The following is an 18,310-nucleotide window of genomic DNA, read 5'->3' on the forward strand; positions in this document are numbered from 1 at the left end:
TTATTTTAATAAAACAAAAGAGTTCTTCAAATTAAACAAAAATTAATAATAATAATAAGTAAAGAATTTTTTTTATATTATCTTAAATTGAGAGTATAAACATTCTCATGTGAAAGAAAAATTTATAATAAATAAAAATATTAAAAAATAATATAAATATTCAAATGTGAGGCATAATTTTTTTTTAATTAACATACATCATTTTAACATAATTACATAAAGGTTATGATAAGATAAAAAATATATTGGAGATGAGAATGAGTTTCATGACAAATGAAATAATTAAAAGAAATAAAAAATAGAAAAAAAAAATATATATATAGGGGTTACTTGATTAATTGTGAATATTTTAATAATTTAAACGAGAATGGAGATATGGCGGGGACGGGTATTATGGCGGGTATATGTACATCCCCATACCCATCCCCATACCCAACTGAAAAAGTCGGGGATTCCCCATACCCATACCCATACCCAATCAATGCGGGGATTCCCCGTCAAAACGGGGACGGGTTCGGGCAATACCCACGGGGACGGGTTTATTTGCCATCTCTACTTAAATAAGCAAAATTTAATAGTTAATTAAAAGTTATAAAGACAATTTCATTATTTCATATATTTTTTTTAATTTATCATATTAATAAATCATTCACGAACTTTTATTTAAATTTTATTATTTTTTCTTTGATATAAGCCGTTATATTTTTTCCCCTTTTCTTTTCCTTCTCTACTTTTCAATCATTCAACTCAAACACAAACTAAGGCATTCAAAAGTAGACAAGTTACACACGCAAAAGAGGAAAATTCGTTTAATTTAAAGCATCAACACGTGGTGCATTATTCTTGATATTTATGTTTGTAATGTAAAAGTTAGCTGTATTAATCAGAATATGTTTAGACGATTTTTTTCCACTAAATTCTTTAAAAAAATTGCAAAACTAATTTCTGTGTCATTTAAAATTAAAAATCGAAAAACTAAAATATTTTTTATAAATTAGCATAACTTAATTTTAGTCGATAAAAATACTGATTTTGATTTATTTTAAATGGAATTTATGAAAAGTGTCATCGAAACATATCCAGGTTACGATATGTAGGTGGGGTTTTCTTTCGAGCTTCTTTTTGGGAAAAAAACTAAGAAAAACATGTTTCATAAGATCATTAACATTTGTTGAGGAATAGTACTAAATCAGATAATTATTTCCAAAAGCTAGTTTGTTGTTTTATTAATAGGAAATGCCGCAAAAGGTTAACTGTCAGAATTTGCAGACTTGATTTTACATGAAAGTATGATGTAGGATTATTGATTAATATATATATATATAAGGTAATGGTCATAATCCCATGCTTACGTGTGCAGTTGTAGCGCCGTAGTACGTTAAGATCATGTCGCTAATTTGCTTGGCAACATTTATCATACCCGTTACCCGTATTATATTTTTACATCCAACTTACCTGATAATGATATTTTAATTAATTTATCTATCACTTTGATTAATTTAAAACAATTTTGCGTTTCTATACTAGTTGCCACATGTCTTTCACGAAAGATAAATCAACTTCAATTGAGTAGTCTATTATAGATAATATGATTATTTATCTAAATATATTTCAAATGTAATTTTCACATTAATGAAATTTCTAAATCAGAAAATTTAATACTACTAATATATTTTTTAAGCTAAAAATTATTTTTTAAATAGTAATTCTAACTATAATAGTAATTAAAATAAATTTAATTCCTGATGAATTTATTATTAACAAGGGCATTTTATTGTTGGACAACCCTAAATATAAATTTCCATCCCAAAATTATAAGCTTCAAAGAAAATCACTCAACTATTATTTGTAGCCATGCTTAATTGATATATATATTTTATATATTTTAGTTTGAAACAAAGAACAAATTAAAAAAAAAAAGTATCTTTGCTTATTTTAATCTTATAATTTGACGTTTATAGTTATTTGCCTTTCATCTTTGATGTGTATAAAGTATTTTAGAAGTGAGTGTAGATAAGAACATATTATTTTTGTTCCATATGGTTTATAATACTTTTTTTTATTGTTCAATTTCAAAATAACTAATTACTATTTCTCAATAATATCTTTATAAAAACGAGGTTAAACAATTGTATACAAATGGTGAAAAAAAAACTACAAATACAAATGACAAGATCAGTATATATATTGTTCTTAATCTATGTGGTTTAATCTTAAATTTTTCTACGAAAATAATTAAAAATTTTACAATAATTTTTAAAAAAAAAAATTTAAGCTGACAAATAATTAAACAGAAACAAAAAATTCCTTTTAAAAAGAACGAAATGAAAAGGGAATAATAAATATAAGTGAAATTATGTTTGTAAAAGGAAAGCATAAAGTAGTTGGGGGTGTTTCACATATCACTACTACCTACACATACATGTTCCACCTTTCTTGTAGTTAAACAAAAGATGCGACACAGTTTTCCTTCAATTTCTGTCTTCACATAAATTTACAGTTTAGCTGCACCTCATCTCCATGCATGTTTTGCTACAATACTAGTCAACATCACCGAGATAACAAGTCTCGTGGTTAGGGTTGCAGCAAAATGTGATGGCAAACTGAATCTCGAATTTCGAGAAACAAGAAAAACATTGAAGTGCATGCATTTAACCAAAAATGACAGTGATGAAGTTGTGTCAAGTTTAAGACTTAACTAGCTACCTATACTTAGTGTGGTACCTGTCGGGCCACTACTCCTTTATTGCAATCGGATACTGTGTTTCTCATCGCCTTTTTCTTCTTCTTCTTTCTAGATCCTACATCTTCTTCATATTTATTATATTTAAGAGTGCAAGTTTAGTTATACATACTTAATCACTTATCAGTATATACATGTACTATTCAATGCAATGTATAACAAGAGCAACAACACGTACGAGATTAAATTAAACAATGTATTAACATGTTTTATTTTAGTAACATGCTTTTTCACCTTTACATGATGTTACTGTGCAGTTTAATTTAAACCGATTGTACTATCTCTGTGTGCATGCTCGTCACAAAGATGTGTCATTATTTGTTGGAAAGAAAAATGTTGTGTATAGCTGGCAACTTGCAAGTGTAGATGGTGACTTTACGGGACCATCCATAGCCTCCTCCTCGGATCTGCAACCACAACAAAACTATGTTTTAGTTTATTTCTTGAACTCACCCCAAGTGTGTTCCTTTTTAGCTACCCACCAATTTAATGCACGATTATTCTCTCATAATATCTACAACACACAAAATAAATACAACAAATAAGAAACGAGTAGAAAAAGGTGCTATTTCATTAAAGTAAAAAAAGAAGAAGAAATACTTTCTTTATTTCTATTTATTAATATCTAACTTTAAAAAAAAATTACCATTATTATAACAAAAGTAAAAAAAAAACATAATTGTATATATATCCAAAACATGTAATTGAAAAAAAATTAGGTAGCATATCCGATAATATAATATAGATGATTGGTTATTATTGTTTTTTTAACGTATTCTAGTGGGGAAAGTTTCTCTATTTTTTTTTTTTTATATTTAAAGACTTACTTAATCAAACCATTACACAATCTTTATCTCTTCGCACTTTCAACCAAATTAACCTGAATAATTTATATATTTTTTAAATTAAAATAGTTTCAAGTGGACGTTTCTTTGATAAAATAAATGACGAGAGTGGTTTTTTTTTTTTCCTTTGTTTCATAGGTGGGGCTTTTATGAACATCAAAAGACGTGTGTAATATATCGAATAACGATTGCAAAAGTCAAACTTGTGATTGTAGAGACTCTGATGCATGCTTGCCAAAAATGATATACGAGGGGGCCATATGCTATGTTACTCTAAATTAGACATATAAAATTAAAGTGACATGTTCACTTCTGAACCCTAAATGATATATTTATGGTTATCTTTTCACAAATAATTAAAACGTGTACATGCTTAGGTATGTACAATTTACACACATCATTACAATTAGTTGTTTAACAGGAAATCAAACCGTCACTAATGCTTTCAGTGTTAAAATAATACTACTTTATACATCATAACATATTGTGTTTTTACAAAATTTGTTAATCAAGCAGATAATAATCATGATTCACTGGTATTAATAACATAATAGTTGATTAATAAATATAACCATTTAAAAAGTAATATCATAACTTTAATATGATTAAAAACATAAAAATAATCTATTTTAATAAGTTTTAACATTCAGAATATAAAATAAAAAATCAAAACATATAATAATATTTAATTTTAATATACCTAATAATTTTTATAAAATAAATAAATTTCTAGAAAAAAGTGATAATTATTTTTCTTTCTTTTAAGGGAAAAATTTAAATAATATTCAAAACTAAAACTACCAACTCTTTTAAGCTAGTTTTGTTTATCAATTTTATGTGGTTCACTTATTTTTAGATAGAAATTATGTTTTTATAATTTAATACACTGTATGCTAAACTAGTTAATTCATTCTCTCTCTCCTGTCTGTCGTTATAAAAAACTAATATTATTATAACATAAGATATCATACTAGACATTTTACATTTCTTTTATCAAGCATCATAAGATTTCTTCAGGTAGCAAACTTGGTTTTGATATATAGTTTTAATTCTTATATTTGGGATGACAAATCGAAGATATCTTCAATTATCATTTTTATACATGTGCTGTTTAAAGGAGTCATCCAAAATATGCTATAATTTAATATTTTAGGACATTGGTTAGAGAATTTATAGCCATAAAAAATTTAAATGATATTTAAAATGCATTTGAAAATTATGATATGCACATGCAAATAACATTATTATTCATTAAGGATTTTCCTGTTGTTTATGCCTTGAGTAGTTTCAATAAGGAGTCGATCAATATCTGTCTTTTAAAAAATGCTAACTTTTGAACTCATATTCATGTGGATACAATATTGTCCAATTTGTTTTTAACTCCAATGGTTAAAATTTGTCAATACTCAGTCAAGTTTGTGTGGTTGACGTCCTGCCATGAATATTTACTGTGAGAATGCTCAGAAGAAACACACAGGGACATGAAATTTGAGAAACAAGATTTTTGTCATGTTGTTTGCTTTACTACATTTGAACTCAAAGAAAATGATTTTTTTTCTCAAAGAGTTACCTTGACATTGATACTAATTAAGGTTGAGTCTCACGTGTTGATAAAATCCGACACAAAACACAATCAAGAAATATAAAAAAGAGAAAGAAAATCTTGGATGTCCAACAGTTTTATATGAATCAAGATCTTGGAAAAGGTGACAATAATTTTAAAATAGATATTTGCTTTTTGTCGTATTTTCTCACCTTTTCTCCTTCTACTTCCTTCTGTTAATCTCATAACAAAATGCAAAATTAGACTCTGCTTCCTTTATTTCGAAAATTTAAAAACTCAAATATATATTGTTATAAAATGTTAGAAGGAGTTTAGTTGTCGAATTAAAAAATAAATAAAATACAAAAAGCAAACAAAGCTTTAGATTGTAAAATTTTGGAACTAAAATCCAATTATGCTGTGGTTACATCATGTTAAATTACAAGTTAAATTAAATCAATATTATATATGACGAATGATGACTAAAAGTCTATTAAATCCTTCAAGAAAAATGGAACTTAAATATTGTGTAATTATAAGACGAACATTAGTTTCAACTATTATACATATATATATATATATATATATATATATATATATATATATATAAAAGATTTTATACAAATATTTTTTAATTAATTTTTATTATGATACTTTCTATAAAAACGACATAACCTAATAAAAATTTGGATAGTAAATCAACAATGTTCTGTTTGTATATAAAAAGTTTTTAATTTTAGACGTATGTGTTTCAATGAAGTTAGTGTATGTGATAATAACTCTACAGGACTTGTAGGACACAATAATAAAGATGTGATAAAAATGATTAGACTTAAAAAAGAAAAATAGCATTTAAACTAACTATAATATACAAATATATTTAAACCTTAATCATAAGTAAAAGAAGGTGAAACATGAAAAACACCTGTAAAAAAATAAGGATACACGAAAAGGGCAAATGAACATGGTCACTGTGACAGTGGCAAACCTTAAAGCGGTTATGAGTACTTTTCAGACCCTATTTATCCCACACAAACCTAACTTGTCTGTTTTGCCCATCCACTCGCACGTGCCATCCATCCACTTCGTCTAGCACTCCTTCTTTCTAAAATCTCTTCTATTTTTCCTGTCTTACTTCGCTAGGGCTATTTATGAATTTGCAGCGCTTAATATGACCAACATGACCTTACCAACTAAGGGGGCTCATCTCAATCGGCAATGATTATGTAGGGCACAACCGTCATTCCAACATAAAAAAAAAAGATGGTGGTAGTTTGGATCATTGAGATGACTTTCTACTCACCTTATCTTTATTTTATTCCGTAGTTTGCGTTTGTTTCCAAAGGACGTATTCAGATGACAATAAAAGCCAATACTTCTGATGACATTGCGTTAATGAAATTAACTCCCTATATAAAACTAAGCTACCATCACAACAAATAATTAAAAAATTAATCATCATCCTCGTTAAAAATACCACAATTTTTTTTTCTATATAACATTGTACAAATCAAATAGTTAGTTTTTCACAAGCATCCATTCATATTTTGAAAGAGAAAAAAGTGATAAATATAAATCGTTAGTCTCTTAAATCACAATCCTTAAATCCAAGGCTTATTGTTCCTATTTTTTTGTTGTTGAGTATATATACAAGATAGGGTTATTATGGTCATTGGAGTGGATGAATATTTGTTGTGTGTGCAATTGGTTACCGATTTATATAAATATGAAAAATGGTGTTAAATAGAAGAATAAGAAGATTAAAAAAAAGTATATATAAAAGGACATTATTGGTGGGGAAAAAAAACTAAAGGAAGAGGTGAAGACCAAAGAAGGGTGAGAGCGACAGCTTCCCTTTCCTCTCTCTTCTTCACTCTCTCTTTCTTTCTCTCTCTCTGTTTATCTGAGACAAGTATGATATCAGTCCCCCAAACCCTCCATCTTTAATTTTATATCGTTGTGAAGCCCGCACTTTCTTTTTAGAGAAGTGATTGCAGAAACATCTTACTACCCAGAGACCACAACATAGAGAGAGAGAAAATTGAGTGACTGTGTTTGTATCTGAGAGAGAAAGAAGGAACTGTAGAAGCTATCGAAACCACCGAGGAGAGGATGTCTGAGTGCTTTCCATCTTTTCATACCCTGCAACTCTAAGAGGTACACATATGTCTGCATACACACACGCCGTGAGATATATACCAGCAAAGCTGAAAATGATAGAGAGGAGAATTTAGCTCTCTCTTTCTCTTTTTCATTTGTCTGTGTGAATAGTATTTCTTGATGTGCTGGATTTCTTTAATTATTCTTCTTATTACTGATCAATAATTCAACCATTGGACAGAAGTAACCAGGATAAAGCTACTGAGGAGGGTTTAGTTGTTTTTGTTGGGACTTGGTGGGCAGAGAAAAGAGATAAAGATGATGGTTTTAGCATGGGAATAAGAACACCGTTACATTCATCCAGAAGACTAGTACTGCACACCATTGCTTTTCTTTTCGATCTTGGATTAATTGTTGCAATTCTATGTCCCAAGATTTTCAACCAGGAATCTTCAGCTTCCCGAATGGGTTGGAGAGAGGAAGGGCGAGTCCGCAGCAGCAGATCCGGAGGGAGAAAGTAAGGTTCGAGGCAGCGCCATTGGTAGGGATAGAGGAAGAGGAACCGGTGTACGAGAGTGCCGGGATGTTGTCGGAGATGTTCAATTTTCCGCCTGCGGCTGCGGCGGAATTGATGGAGCAGCAGCCGGTGACGGCAACGTTTAGGGCGGCGAGGCAGGGTGGAGAGTGGTACGGAAACAGACAACAACAAGGGGTGAATATGATGATGGGTGGATTGGGGGATTCGAAGAACCAAAACGGTGTGAATAACAACCAGCATCAACCACATCACCACCAGATTTCAAGCATTAATGCTGACTCAGCAGCTGCCATGCAGCTTTTTCTGATGAACCCTCAAACGAGGTCGCCTTCCCCTCCTCAAAGCCACGCCACTCCTTCTTCAACACTCCACATGTTGCTTCCCAATCCTTCTTCCAATTCCCTCCAAGGTTTCACCGGTTCGGGCGTGGGAGGGTCTTTTGGGCAATTCACATGGGTTCCCGAGAGTGCTCATCATCAGCAAGGAGGCGTGATGGAAGGGCAAGGTCTTTCGCTATCGTTGTCTTCTTCGCTGGAAGCAGCGAAAGCTGAGGAATTGAGGATGGGGGACACTGGTTTTCTATATTACAATCATCAACAAGGGGGTGGTGTGGGAGCTGCCGGTTCTTCTTCTTCTTCCACAGTTCAATTTCCGTACAAGAACAACAGTCATCACCAAGCATTGCATTTGCAAGGGGTGATAGGACACGACAACAACCAGCAGGGACATGTTGGGTTCGGGTCATCCTCGTTAGGTGTAGTTAATGTTCTGAGAAACACAAAGTATGTGAAGGCTGCACAGGAGTTGCTTGAAGAGTTTTGCAGTGTTGGAAGGGGTCAGTTTAAGAAGAGCAAGTTGAATAGGCAGAATTCAAACCCTAATTCAAATCCCGACGGTGGTGGTGGTGGCGGTGGTTCTTCGCCTTCGTCAAAAGATGCTGGTATTCCTCCTCCTCCGCCTCCTCCTTTGTCAGCCGGTGATAGGATTGAGCATCAGAGAAGGAAGGTCAAACTTCTATCAATGCTGGACGAGGCATGTATTGTAATCTCTCTCTTTCTTTCTGTTCTCCTCTCGCCTTCTCTCCCCATCAAGAGTCAAGGTCCCCCAATATCTTTTCCTTCTAAATTATTTCCTTAATTTAATCCATTAATTAATACTGCATTATTTGTCTTCCAAATTAACAAGAGGATTATAAAGGACACGCTTCTCCTCTCCGGCCGGTATCTTTAATTAATTTCCACCTTTTTAAAAAAGAAAGTAGGAAAAAGGGAAAAGGCCGGCTGGTATAATAGGGTTCCATTTCATAGGATCAGTTGGTAGGTAAGTGTTCCTTATTTTAATTAATACAAAATTGTTTTTTTTTTAATCCTTGGATTTGATTGGTGGGATGACTTTATGTTATTTTATTTGGGTTTCTTGGTTTGGTGCAAACCATGAGACTAACTATTAGGAGAATACGTCCATCAAGAAGCGACGTCCCTTCTCATCAGTAAGATAGACCCCAACACAAGGAAGAAAGCACTCACTCACCTATCATGGAAATATTGAATTCAAACCCATTTTTATCATATCTAAGTTCATCGGAACACATTCATATTCACAGGGGTTTTTCTTATAAATCAAATTCATCCTTTACTATTTCTAATTTTATTTATCTGTGTGCACAAGACTATCAGTTGGAGAAGGTTGCTTCCTAAAAGAAACCAAAACCAAAGAGATATTATTATTCCTGCTCCTTAACAATCAATGAATACTTCACTGCATCCCTATTTTTCCTTGGCTTGGATTTTGTTTTTTTATTTTCCTCTTTCTCCCACACAATCAACCAAATTAAATACTTAGTTGCAAAATTTCTTTCTCCTGTCTAATCCATTCATTTAACAATCATAAACTTATCAATATATATTTAATTTGCCCGGTGGTCTTTCACTATTTGCATGGGTTGGTGCTCTTTTTTTCTAAACTAATAACTATCCACATTTATTTCACATGAGTTGCTTTCCCTTATTAATGCTAAAGTCGGTTCATCTAGCTTTTCACAAACCGCACAATTAATGAGTAAACGAGAGCATGCAAGAACACATCTTGTAGCCTTTACTTTCTCATTTTTATCTTCAACATTTGATCTGTTCTCTCATTCTTTAAAATGCAACGTTGTGAGTATTTTGACGTGGTAATTTTTTTGTTTTTTCAGGTGGACAGGAGATACAACCATTACTGCGAGCAGATGCAAATGGTGGTGAACTCATTCGACCTGATGATGGGTTTTGGTGCGGCGGTTCCATACACAGCACTGGCGCAGAAAGCAATGTCTCGGCATTTCCGGTGTCTGAAGGACGCAATAACAGCACAGCTGAAGCAAAGTTGCGAGCTACTAGGAGAGAAAGAGGGGGCGGGGACCTCAGGTTTGACCAAGGGTGAGACCCCAAGGCTTAAGGTTCTAGAACAAAGCCTAAGACAGCAGAGAGCCTTTCACCAGATGGGGATGATGGAACAAGAAGCTTGGAGACCCCAGAGAGGCTTGCCTGAACGTTCTGTCAACATTTTGAGAGCCTGGCTTTTCGAACATTTTCTCCATCCGTGAGTTTTCCTTCCTTTTCCTCTCTTTTCTCTCTCCCTTCTCGTTACTTGTTATCACACGAGGATCATATTTAGCAAACGAACGGGTAAAATATATTTTTAGCAATTTATAAAATGAAAGTAACATTTGTTCCAGCACTTTGTTGAATATAGAATAGTACTATTTTCCAGTAGAAGTAATGTGTAAATAACGGTTCTTGACTTGAGAGTTAAAGGTAAGAGAGGGTATACAGAAAATGGTGTGATTGTTAAGAAGAAGAAAACGCAGCAGGTTTGTGTTTATTTGAAAAGATAATAAAGAGACAAAGAAAGGGAGGAGATGTGGCAGAAGGAAAGAGAGAATCTAAAAGGCATTATTTATGTGCCCAACGATCGTTTAGATGAACAGTAATGCAGTAATATTGCAGCGTCCTTGGATGTTGTCTTGGCAGCAAAAAGGTGGAAAGATGCATACAGCACGTCGCTGCTTTAACTACGATGAATTTCTTCTGGGTATCTTTTTTTTTCTGAAATTGTTGAATAGATAATTAGATTAGAGATTAAGCGGAAGGGTGGTGGGGGAAGGGATAAAGTAGAGACAGTGATCAGTGTGTCCAGTAATCTGCTTTACTTCTGGCATGGCAGCTAGGACATAGATCTTTCTTTCTTTCTTTCTCTTAGATTCTCACGCCCACGAAGGGAAAGAAAGAAAGGTTTGAAACTGAGCTAGGTGTACAGAAAGCTCCGTGTCCTTTTACACAGTTAAGGCAGGGACTCTGATGTCATTTTCTGGTCTCTTTCTCAGGTATCCAAGCGATGCAGATAAGCATCTGTTGGCACGACAGACTGGACTATCGCGAAATCAGGTTCCTTCATTTCTTTCTTAACTTTAATCTCTACACTACATTAAAAACACTGTTAAAGTGGCCTCATTAACAACACTAAGTAAAAAAGAAAAAAAGAAAGAGGGACCAGCACTGAGTTCAGATGCAACTTACATGTTTTTGAGTTTTGTTTCTCTGGTTTTTTTTTTCTGTCTCTCTCTAGGCAATGCTGGTTTTATTTTGTTTAATGTCACCTTTTCTCTTTTTGTTCTCATGTCCAAAACTTCGTTTTCTTCTCTGAAGACATGCTTATCTTTTTGTCTAGTTTTAATTTAGTATTGGAATCTTTTACTCACTAGACACAATTAATTCTGAAATGAAATGAACAGAAGTAAGTACAGAAGCAATGAGAGTTATAAATAAATTTGTTGTCTTCAATTCATCTCACTCTCTTCCAATTACTCCTTTCTCTCTCATGTGAAACTGCTCCTCCTCCCAACTACACGTTGTAGGAACCATAAATATGAGGGAATAAATGTGTATTTTCCAGATGTTAATGTCTCTGCTAATGTTTCCAGTCCATGCAGCTTCGTCCCCTAATACCTCTATTTCTATATATATTATTTATATTTTATGTTTTCAAAATTATATTTTTGATATATAAAAGTACAGACATTATTTTACGTTAACACATTTATTTTCACTGTTATATATAAATCTTTTCTAAATTTTGTGTGTTCAGCATTATCATTTATGTCTTTTTTTTTATTAGCACATAAGTTTTGCATTCTCAACCACATAGAACAGCAAATAAAAAAAATGAATTATTTGCAATATTTGGTTTTTTTCTATTCCTACTTTATCCTAACTTTGAAGTTTAGTCTCAATAATCTATATTGATCTATAATGAAAACTTGTTTTATCTATAGTATGTGAACTATAAATTTTGATGCGATGATGATATCAAAACACTTAAGGATCTATGTTTTGTCATTGAATATTATTGTTTTTCACGATTTTTTTTATCAACATTATTGTTTTTCATGATAATCCATAATCCAATAGTGTTGTTTATGTCATATACAAAACATAGTATGAGAACTTGTAATTAACCTTGTTCGGTTTATGAAAAGTGAGCGGTCGAGAGAAACTTGACATAGGAAATGATTTTTTTTTTATTGAAAGAACAAATTTATTCATTTATTTAATCATCATTTTATTACAAGGATATCAGGAGTTTTTAACACATTTACTTCTACTTTTAGCTTCAACTTTTTTATCAGTAAAGCAAGAATATCCCATTATTTTTCTTCTATTTTGTTTTTATTTCATCTTCCGAAGAGGTGAGGGGCTGGAGAGAAAAAAAAGAAGAAGAAAACTGTTAATTTGCTGTGCCTATCTTCCATCCAACTACACCCTATATGCACCTATACCCATAGTGGTCAGTGAAAATGGGGAGAGTTAGACTCATTCAACTAAAAACACTGTCCCTTCTTATATGAAACTGGTGATGAATAGTTTCATCTGTTGTGTAACTAATCACATATAATCATTTTAAATCTGTCATCTTTGATGTCCTTTGTGTTACACCACAGAGAAGATACCTCGAAGTCTAATCACACTTTAGCACAAAAAGACAAACCACAATGAGCCAGCAGAAAGGAAGGTCTTGTGTGTCCTTTTTTCTTTTTGTACTCATAGTATTATCAATTAAAATAATAGAACTGAAATTATATACTCGTAGGGTCAAACACACAGTGAAGGTCAACAATAAAAATCTGAAGGCATTCATGCATTCTTGAAGTAGTTCTTGTTCTTGGAGGAGAGGTTGATGTGTTTATATATATACGTAGATTGATGGGTGGAAGGTGATTGTTTCAGGTATCAAACTGGTTCATTAATGCCAGGGTTCGGTTGTGGAAACCCATGGTGGAAGAGATGTACCAACAAGAACTTAAAGAAACAGAGAGTACAGAAGAGAGAGAAAATAACCAAAGCAACAACAGCAATATGAGTGGGAACCAAGCACAAACTCCAAGCACACCAGGAGCAGCTACGACGTCAACAGCAACAACAGCTGCACCACCAACAATCACAACAACAAAACCAACAGGGAAAAAATCCGATATCAATGCCACCGAAAGCGACTCGTCACTTGTTGCAATCAATAGACAAGGCTTCTCGGAAAACCAAGGAAAGCACTCCACCACCACCACCACCTCCACCACTCTCATGGCCTCCGTCAGCGCCACCACCTCTGAGATTGCACCACCCGCCTCGCAGTGCTTCGACTCAGATCTGCCCCCACAGAGATTAATGCCTACTGATGACACGTGTCGCTTGGTCACACCAGATTTTGGGACCACGTCTGCAGCTGCTGACATTGGATCTACTCTCATTAGATTTGGGACCACAGTTGGTGACGTGTCACTCACCCTAGGGCTTCGCCACGCCGGGAACATGCCGGAGAAAACTCCTTTCTCTGTTAGAGACTTTGGAGCAATTTAAACTTCCATCCATATAGTACTACTTCATCACATAATAATAATAATAATAACATTATAATAATAATAAAAATAATATATAGGAAGATGCTTTATCACATTATATTATATATATATCATCAAAAGAAAACATTTTTCCACTTTTAAATTTTCAGTTATTCCTCCATCGGTCTTATTTGCATTGTGGGAGAAGGACAGAAAAGAAAAAGATAATACGATATGAGAAAGGTAGTCTCAACTGAAGTTAGCAATTAATTAGGTGTAATCTTAATATGGTATCTATTGTATAACTGTACAGCATATTGTTTTGCATGATTTTTTCCCCGTGTATGTACTAAATTATTTAAGGTTTCTAGCTTAGTTTGACAAGACTTGATCTAGTTCCTTTTTCTTTTTGTTTTTCACTTTAAGATCATGAAATGTCAAACCTACCCGTTGTCCTTCTACAATTGTTCATTTTAGTTTTATTCCTTGGACTAAAACTTGGCTGTCTTTCATACATGAAAAAGGTAAAAGTCGAATGACCAAATCACTGATAACTGTTTGATGAATGTTTTTAAAAAAAGTTATGTTAGTGGAGAAGTCATAGTGGATATTGCCACAGTTTAGATTTTCAAAAAAAAAAAAATTAAATTCATTTAGTATAACAATGACCAATATTTGATTTTTTTATTTTGCATGTGAAGATGGAAAGAAGTATATATCTTTTCAAAAGTGGTTTTGTCTTGATTGTGTAATCTAATAAATTTATGTTAATTTTCTTTTACTTTGGTCCTTATAGTTATACAAGGCAATCATTCTTACTATTTTTTTATAATTATTTAACATTTATTTAATTGTATTATTTGATATTTATAGAATTATAATTCGTTTCTTGATATTTGATATAAAATGTATACTCTTCACACGTTAAATATTTGTTAATATCATGTTTTTTTTACTATAATTTTTAAATTTTGTATAAAAATATTTAAGTAATATTGTATCAGTATGGATAAATATAAATACGAATATACCTACTTTCCGATGGACATAAATATATGAAGCAAAAGTTCTTACATCAATTTTTACTTAAAAGATAGATATAAGGATTAAGTTTTACTTTGATAATAACCTTTGTTATTCCTACTAAATCATGCAGAGCACAACCTTCTTCTAAACAAGTTATATTTCACAAAAATAATTTCAAAACTAGAGTTCAATTTAGACAAAAAAAAAGTCGTTGTTTCTAAACACAACTTTAATCATGAGTTAATCCTGTGATAGTTGTATATATGAAGTATGAGTTTCGGTTTCTTTTTTTTATAAGAAAAATAATATTTTAATTCACATCTTTTGACCCATTTTTAATTTACTACTCTCATCACTCTTAAATTATCTATTTTAATCCACTTTTGTATCATTATCCTTTTCGTAAACTGAAATCGGCCTTTATGTTGCACAACTTCTTTGTTTTTCGTTATCAAGTAGAAGTCATGCGTGACTCATTTGTAACAAAAAAAAATGAAAAATCATACATATATATGAAACACATCTCTTTTAAAAAAATTACATCCAACTCGTACAAACCATACACACGACTTAACTTAAAGAAATTCAAAAACTGTGTCAATAACTTCTATAAGTTTAATATTTGCTTAAACTAATTAAAGATATATTCGTTCCATGCAACTTTGGCAACAAGAGCAAATTTATGATTGAAAACCATGATTTTTGTACAATTTGAATGTTGACCTTGAAGTGATCTTTGTAAAACGTGACTTATTTACAACAAAATTTACACTAATTTGATAAAATTAATTTCCAATTATGTTCTTAGTCAGATTGCCTTGAAAGACTCACTTGTTCCTTTTAGATTCCTAATATGATCGTTACTAAAAGAAATGTATATATTTGGCTTTCCAAAATGCAAATTTCCAGTTGAAGATATATAAAAAGTATCTGGATACGAGTTCTGTGAGTGCTCACAAGAGACACCTTTGTAGACTATTGAGAGGAACGTGAGTGATGATATTTATAATAGAGTGGAATGAATTACACATTGTCCACTTATGTACCTCTCTAATTATTGTAATGAATCTTACTACATTATTGATGTAATGCAGGACATGTTACCTCAATCATGCAAGTCAGAAAAACATACATATTGTGTATCACCCTTAAATTCACACCGGGACCACTCCTCATCTACCAATAAGGGAATTTAAACTCCAACGCAACTTATCCACTCTTTCAAAATCAAATTTCTCACTCATAGCGACCAAACTCTTCTCTTCCCGCTAAGAAAAATCGGTGTTCAGATGTTCAATATTAGGGTGTACAGAAGATCTTGCAAACATCACAAGAAAAACCGACCCATATGAAATATAAGGTTGATTAAAATAATAGAAAAACTAAAGTTTTGGTAAACTTCTTGAAACTTTAAGTGGTCATAAAAATGAGTTCTACCATATATTGAATAGAACTATTCTCCATGTGTCCTTTGTAAAAGGTATATGAATGTAGAATTGGACTTAATTTCGATTGCGATAGATAGAATAGAAGAAAAAGACCTCCATAACCTTTTCTAAAATTTTATTGTCATCAATTAATTTTCCAATTAAAGTACTTCAAATCTCATTAAGAGCATAATTTCAATTTATGACTGCGTGTAACGGGAGGGGATTGAAAGAGAAAATTGACGGCTTATCCGAATGGTAGGTGTTCTAATAATTAGAGTTATTGGCTACACAAAAAATGTGTATATATATAACCAAAAAAGTGTGCTCTATAATGGCTGATTTTCATTAGCTATAAAGAAAGTCATAAATTCATGCAAAAGAGTGAGTCACAAACAATGCACAACTATGTCTTGTAAAAATAGTTTTTAATGCGTCTACGAGGAAACACTGAACATATGATCAATCAAATTTAGAATTATATATTTTCCAATTACGTCAGACTAAAACATAAGCATGAAGTGAAGATTCTCAGTTAATTTTATTTCATGATAGATTAAAAAAAACTTCTTAAAATATTAAAATTAGTGTATTTTAAAGATACTATTAAAAATGAATAGTAGAAAATAAAAAGGAAGGCAATTGGTTACTAACCAGATTTGTACGTGTTTGGATAATATTTGTGCACACCTCAATTTCGTTTCTGTTATGTAATTGGTGTGGATAGAACAGATGAACCGGAGTTCGTTATGGTATGGTATGTAAAACAAAAAGCCACACGTTTCTTCCGTAAAAATCAAAATAAGAACTTGCAAAGCAACAATCACGTCTTACCTAATATCTTTCTTGTTCTTTCAGAAACACCGCATATTACTAACCAAAGGTTGTTCTGCAGCAACCATCAATTAAGCTTTTTCAGTATTCAACCATATGTGATTTCACATGAATTTTTCTTTATATGATATAACTAAAGTTTTGGGATTTACGTTAAATGTGTGGGAGTGGTTAGATAGATAGTTACACATTTGGCTTCACTAAAAATCTCATCTCATATAATTTTAACAAGTAAACTTTATAATAAAATTGGTTTATAAAGTAAAATTTATAATTGTTTCACCCTGGAATATTAATGTCTTTGAGCATTAAGGTGGTTAAGTTAATTAATATGAGTAGAAAGTATATTTATGTGGTGTGAACATAAATTTGGTGATACATTAACATTAAGGAGGGTCCTGTAAAGAGACGTATGATGAAGATTGAAGAAAAGGATAGAGAAAAGAAGTGTGGATTATGGAGGGAATCCCTACCCTAGAATTGTTTGTTTGTCTTGTATTGCTGCAACATAACTTGAGTATTGAACAGGGAAAGAAGGTGACGAAAATTTGATACCAGGGCTTTGAATTGGGTTGTTCCATTTAATGAAGGAGCCCACTCTTGCCACATCACAACAAATTGGGCTGGCCCACCATTGTGCAATGTGACCCGTCAACCTTCTTATAACCCCATCGATTCGTCTCAACAAAGAGATAACAATATTTTCATTTTCACATCTCAAATATTATTTTCTAAAATATCGATGCTTTAATTTTATTTTTAATATTTTCAATTCCTAAAATCGGGAAGATAATTTGGCAAATTCTTGTAATAATGATTAAACGAGTTGTTATTATTATATTTATGTTGAGTTAGTAAGTTGATCGATTGAATGTTTCATTCAGGAAATGGAGAGATTATTGGGTTCATTCGGTATTGGGCCAGGCTTATAGAAATCATCACTTCTCAAAGTCAGTTGAAGACCACTGAGACATTCAACTACTTCCCTCAACAAAATAACTCTTTTTTTTTATCGGCATGTTGGACTATCATCATACTTTCAAAAACGGATAAATCATGTATAACCTATGAAAGTAGGCGTGATTGGAAACATAAGAAATATTCTTATTTAAATAAGAATAATTTTGAAATGATCATTCAAGTTAGAAACGCTTTTATTATCTAAAAGAAAGTGCTACAAAGAGTAATTATTATGATACTAGTGCAGAAGGCTTGCACTACGGCTGTTCATATGCGAAAGAATGTGTTAAAAAGGCCTAAAGCCCATTGGGGAAAGAATATAAGCAAAGATTTGCAGGGCTAGCTGTTTCTTCTTTGCACCCCATGATTTGTTCCCTACACCCCCATATTTTCGAAGTTTTCAATTCGGCCCTTCTCTTTTT

At 32.1% G+C, this 18,310-nt stretch overlaps 1 protein-coding gene across 1 annotated transcript; it reads left to right on the forward strand.

Annotated features, from left to right (window-relative positions):
* Nucleotides 1-6,922: 6,922 nt before the first annotated feature.
* On the forward strand, nucleotides 6,923-14,105 carry BLH4 (BEL1-like homeodomain 4). Its single transcript, XM_028056326.2, has 5 exons — nucleotides 6,923-7,288; nucleotides 7,473-8,801; nucleotides 9,964-10,349; nucleotides 11,134-11,194; nucleotides 13,034-14,105. The coding sequence occupies exons 2-5, from the start codon at nucleotides 7,656-7,658 to the stop codon at nucleotides 13,658-13,660; spliced, it is 2,220 nt and encodes a 739-aa protein (XP_027912127.1). The 5' UTR covers nucleotides 6,923-7,288; nucleotides 7,473-7,655; the 3' UTR covers nucleotides 13,661-14,105.
* The last annotated feature ends 4,205 nt before the right edge of the window (nucleotides 14,106-18,310 follow it).

This window comes from Vigna unguiculata, chromosome 2, assembly GCF_037176805.1.
Source record: "Vigna unguiculata cultivar grain cowpea cultivar isolate G323 ecotype 2 chromosome 2, ASM3717680v1, whole genome shotgun sequence".
Classification (NCBI taxonomy): Eukaryota; Viridiplantae; Streptophyta; class Magnoliopsida; order Fabales; family Fabaceae; genus Vigna; species Vigna unguiculata.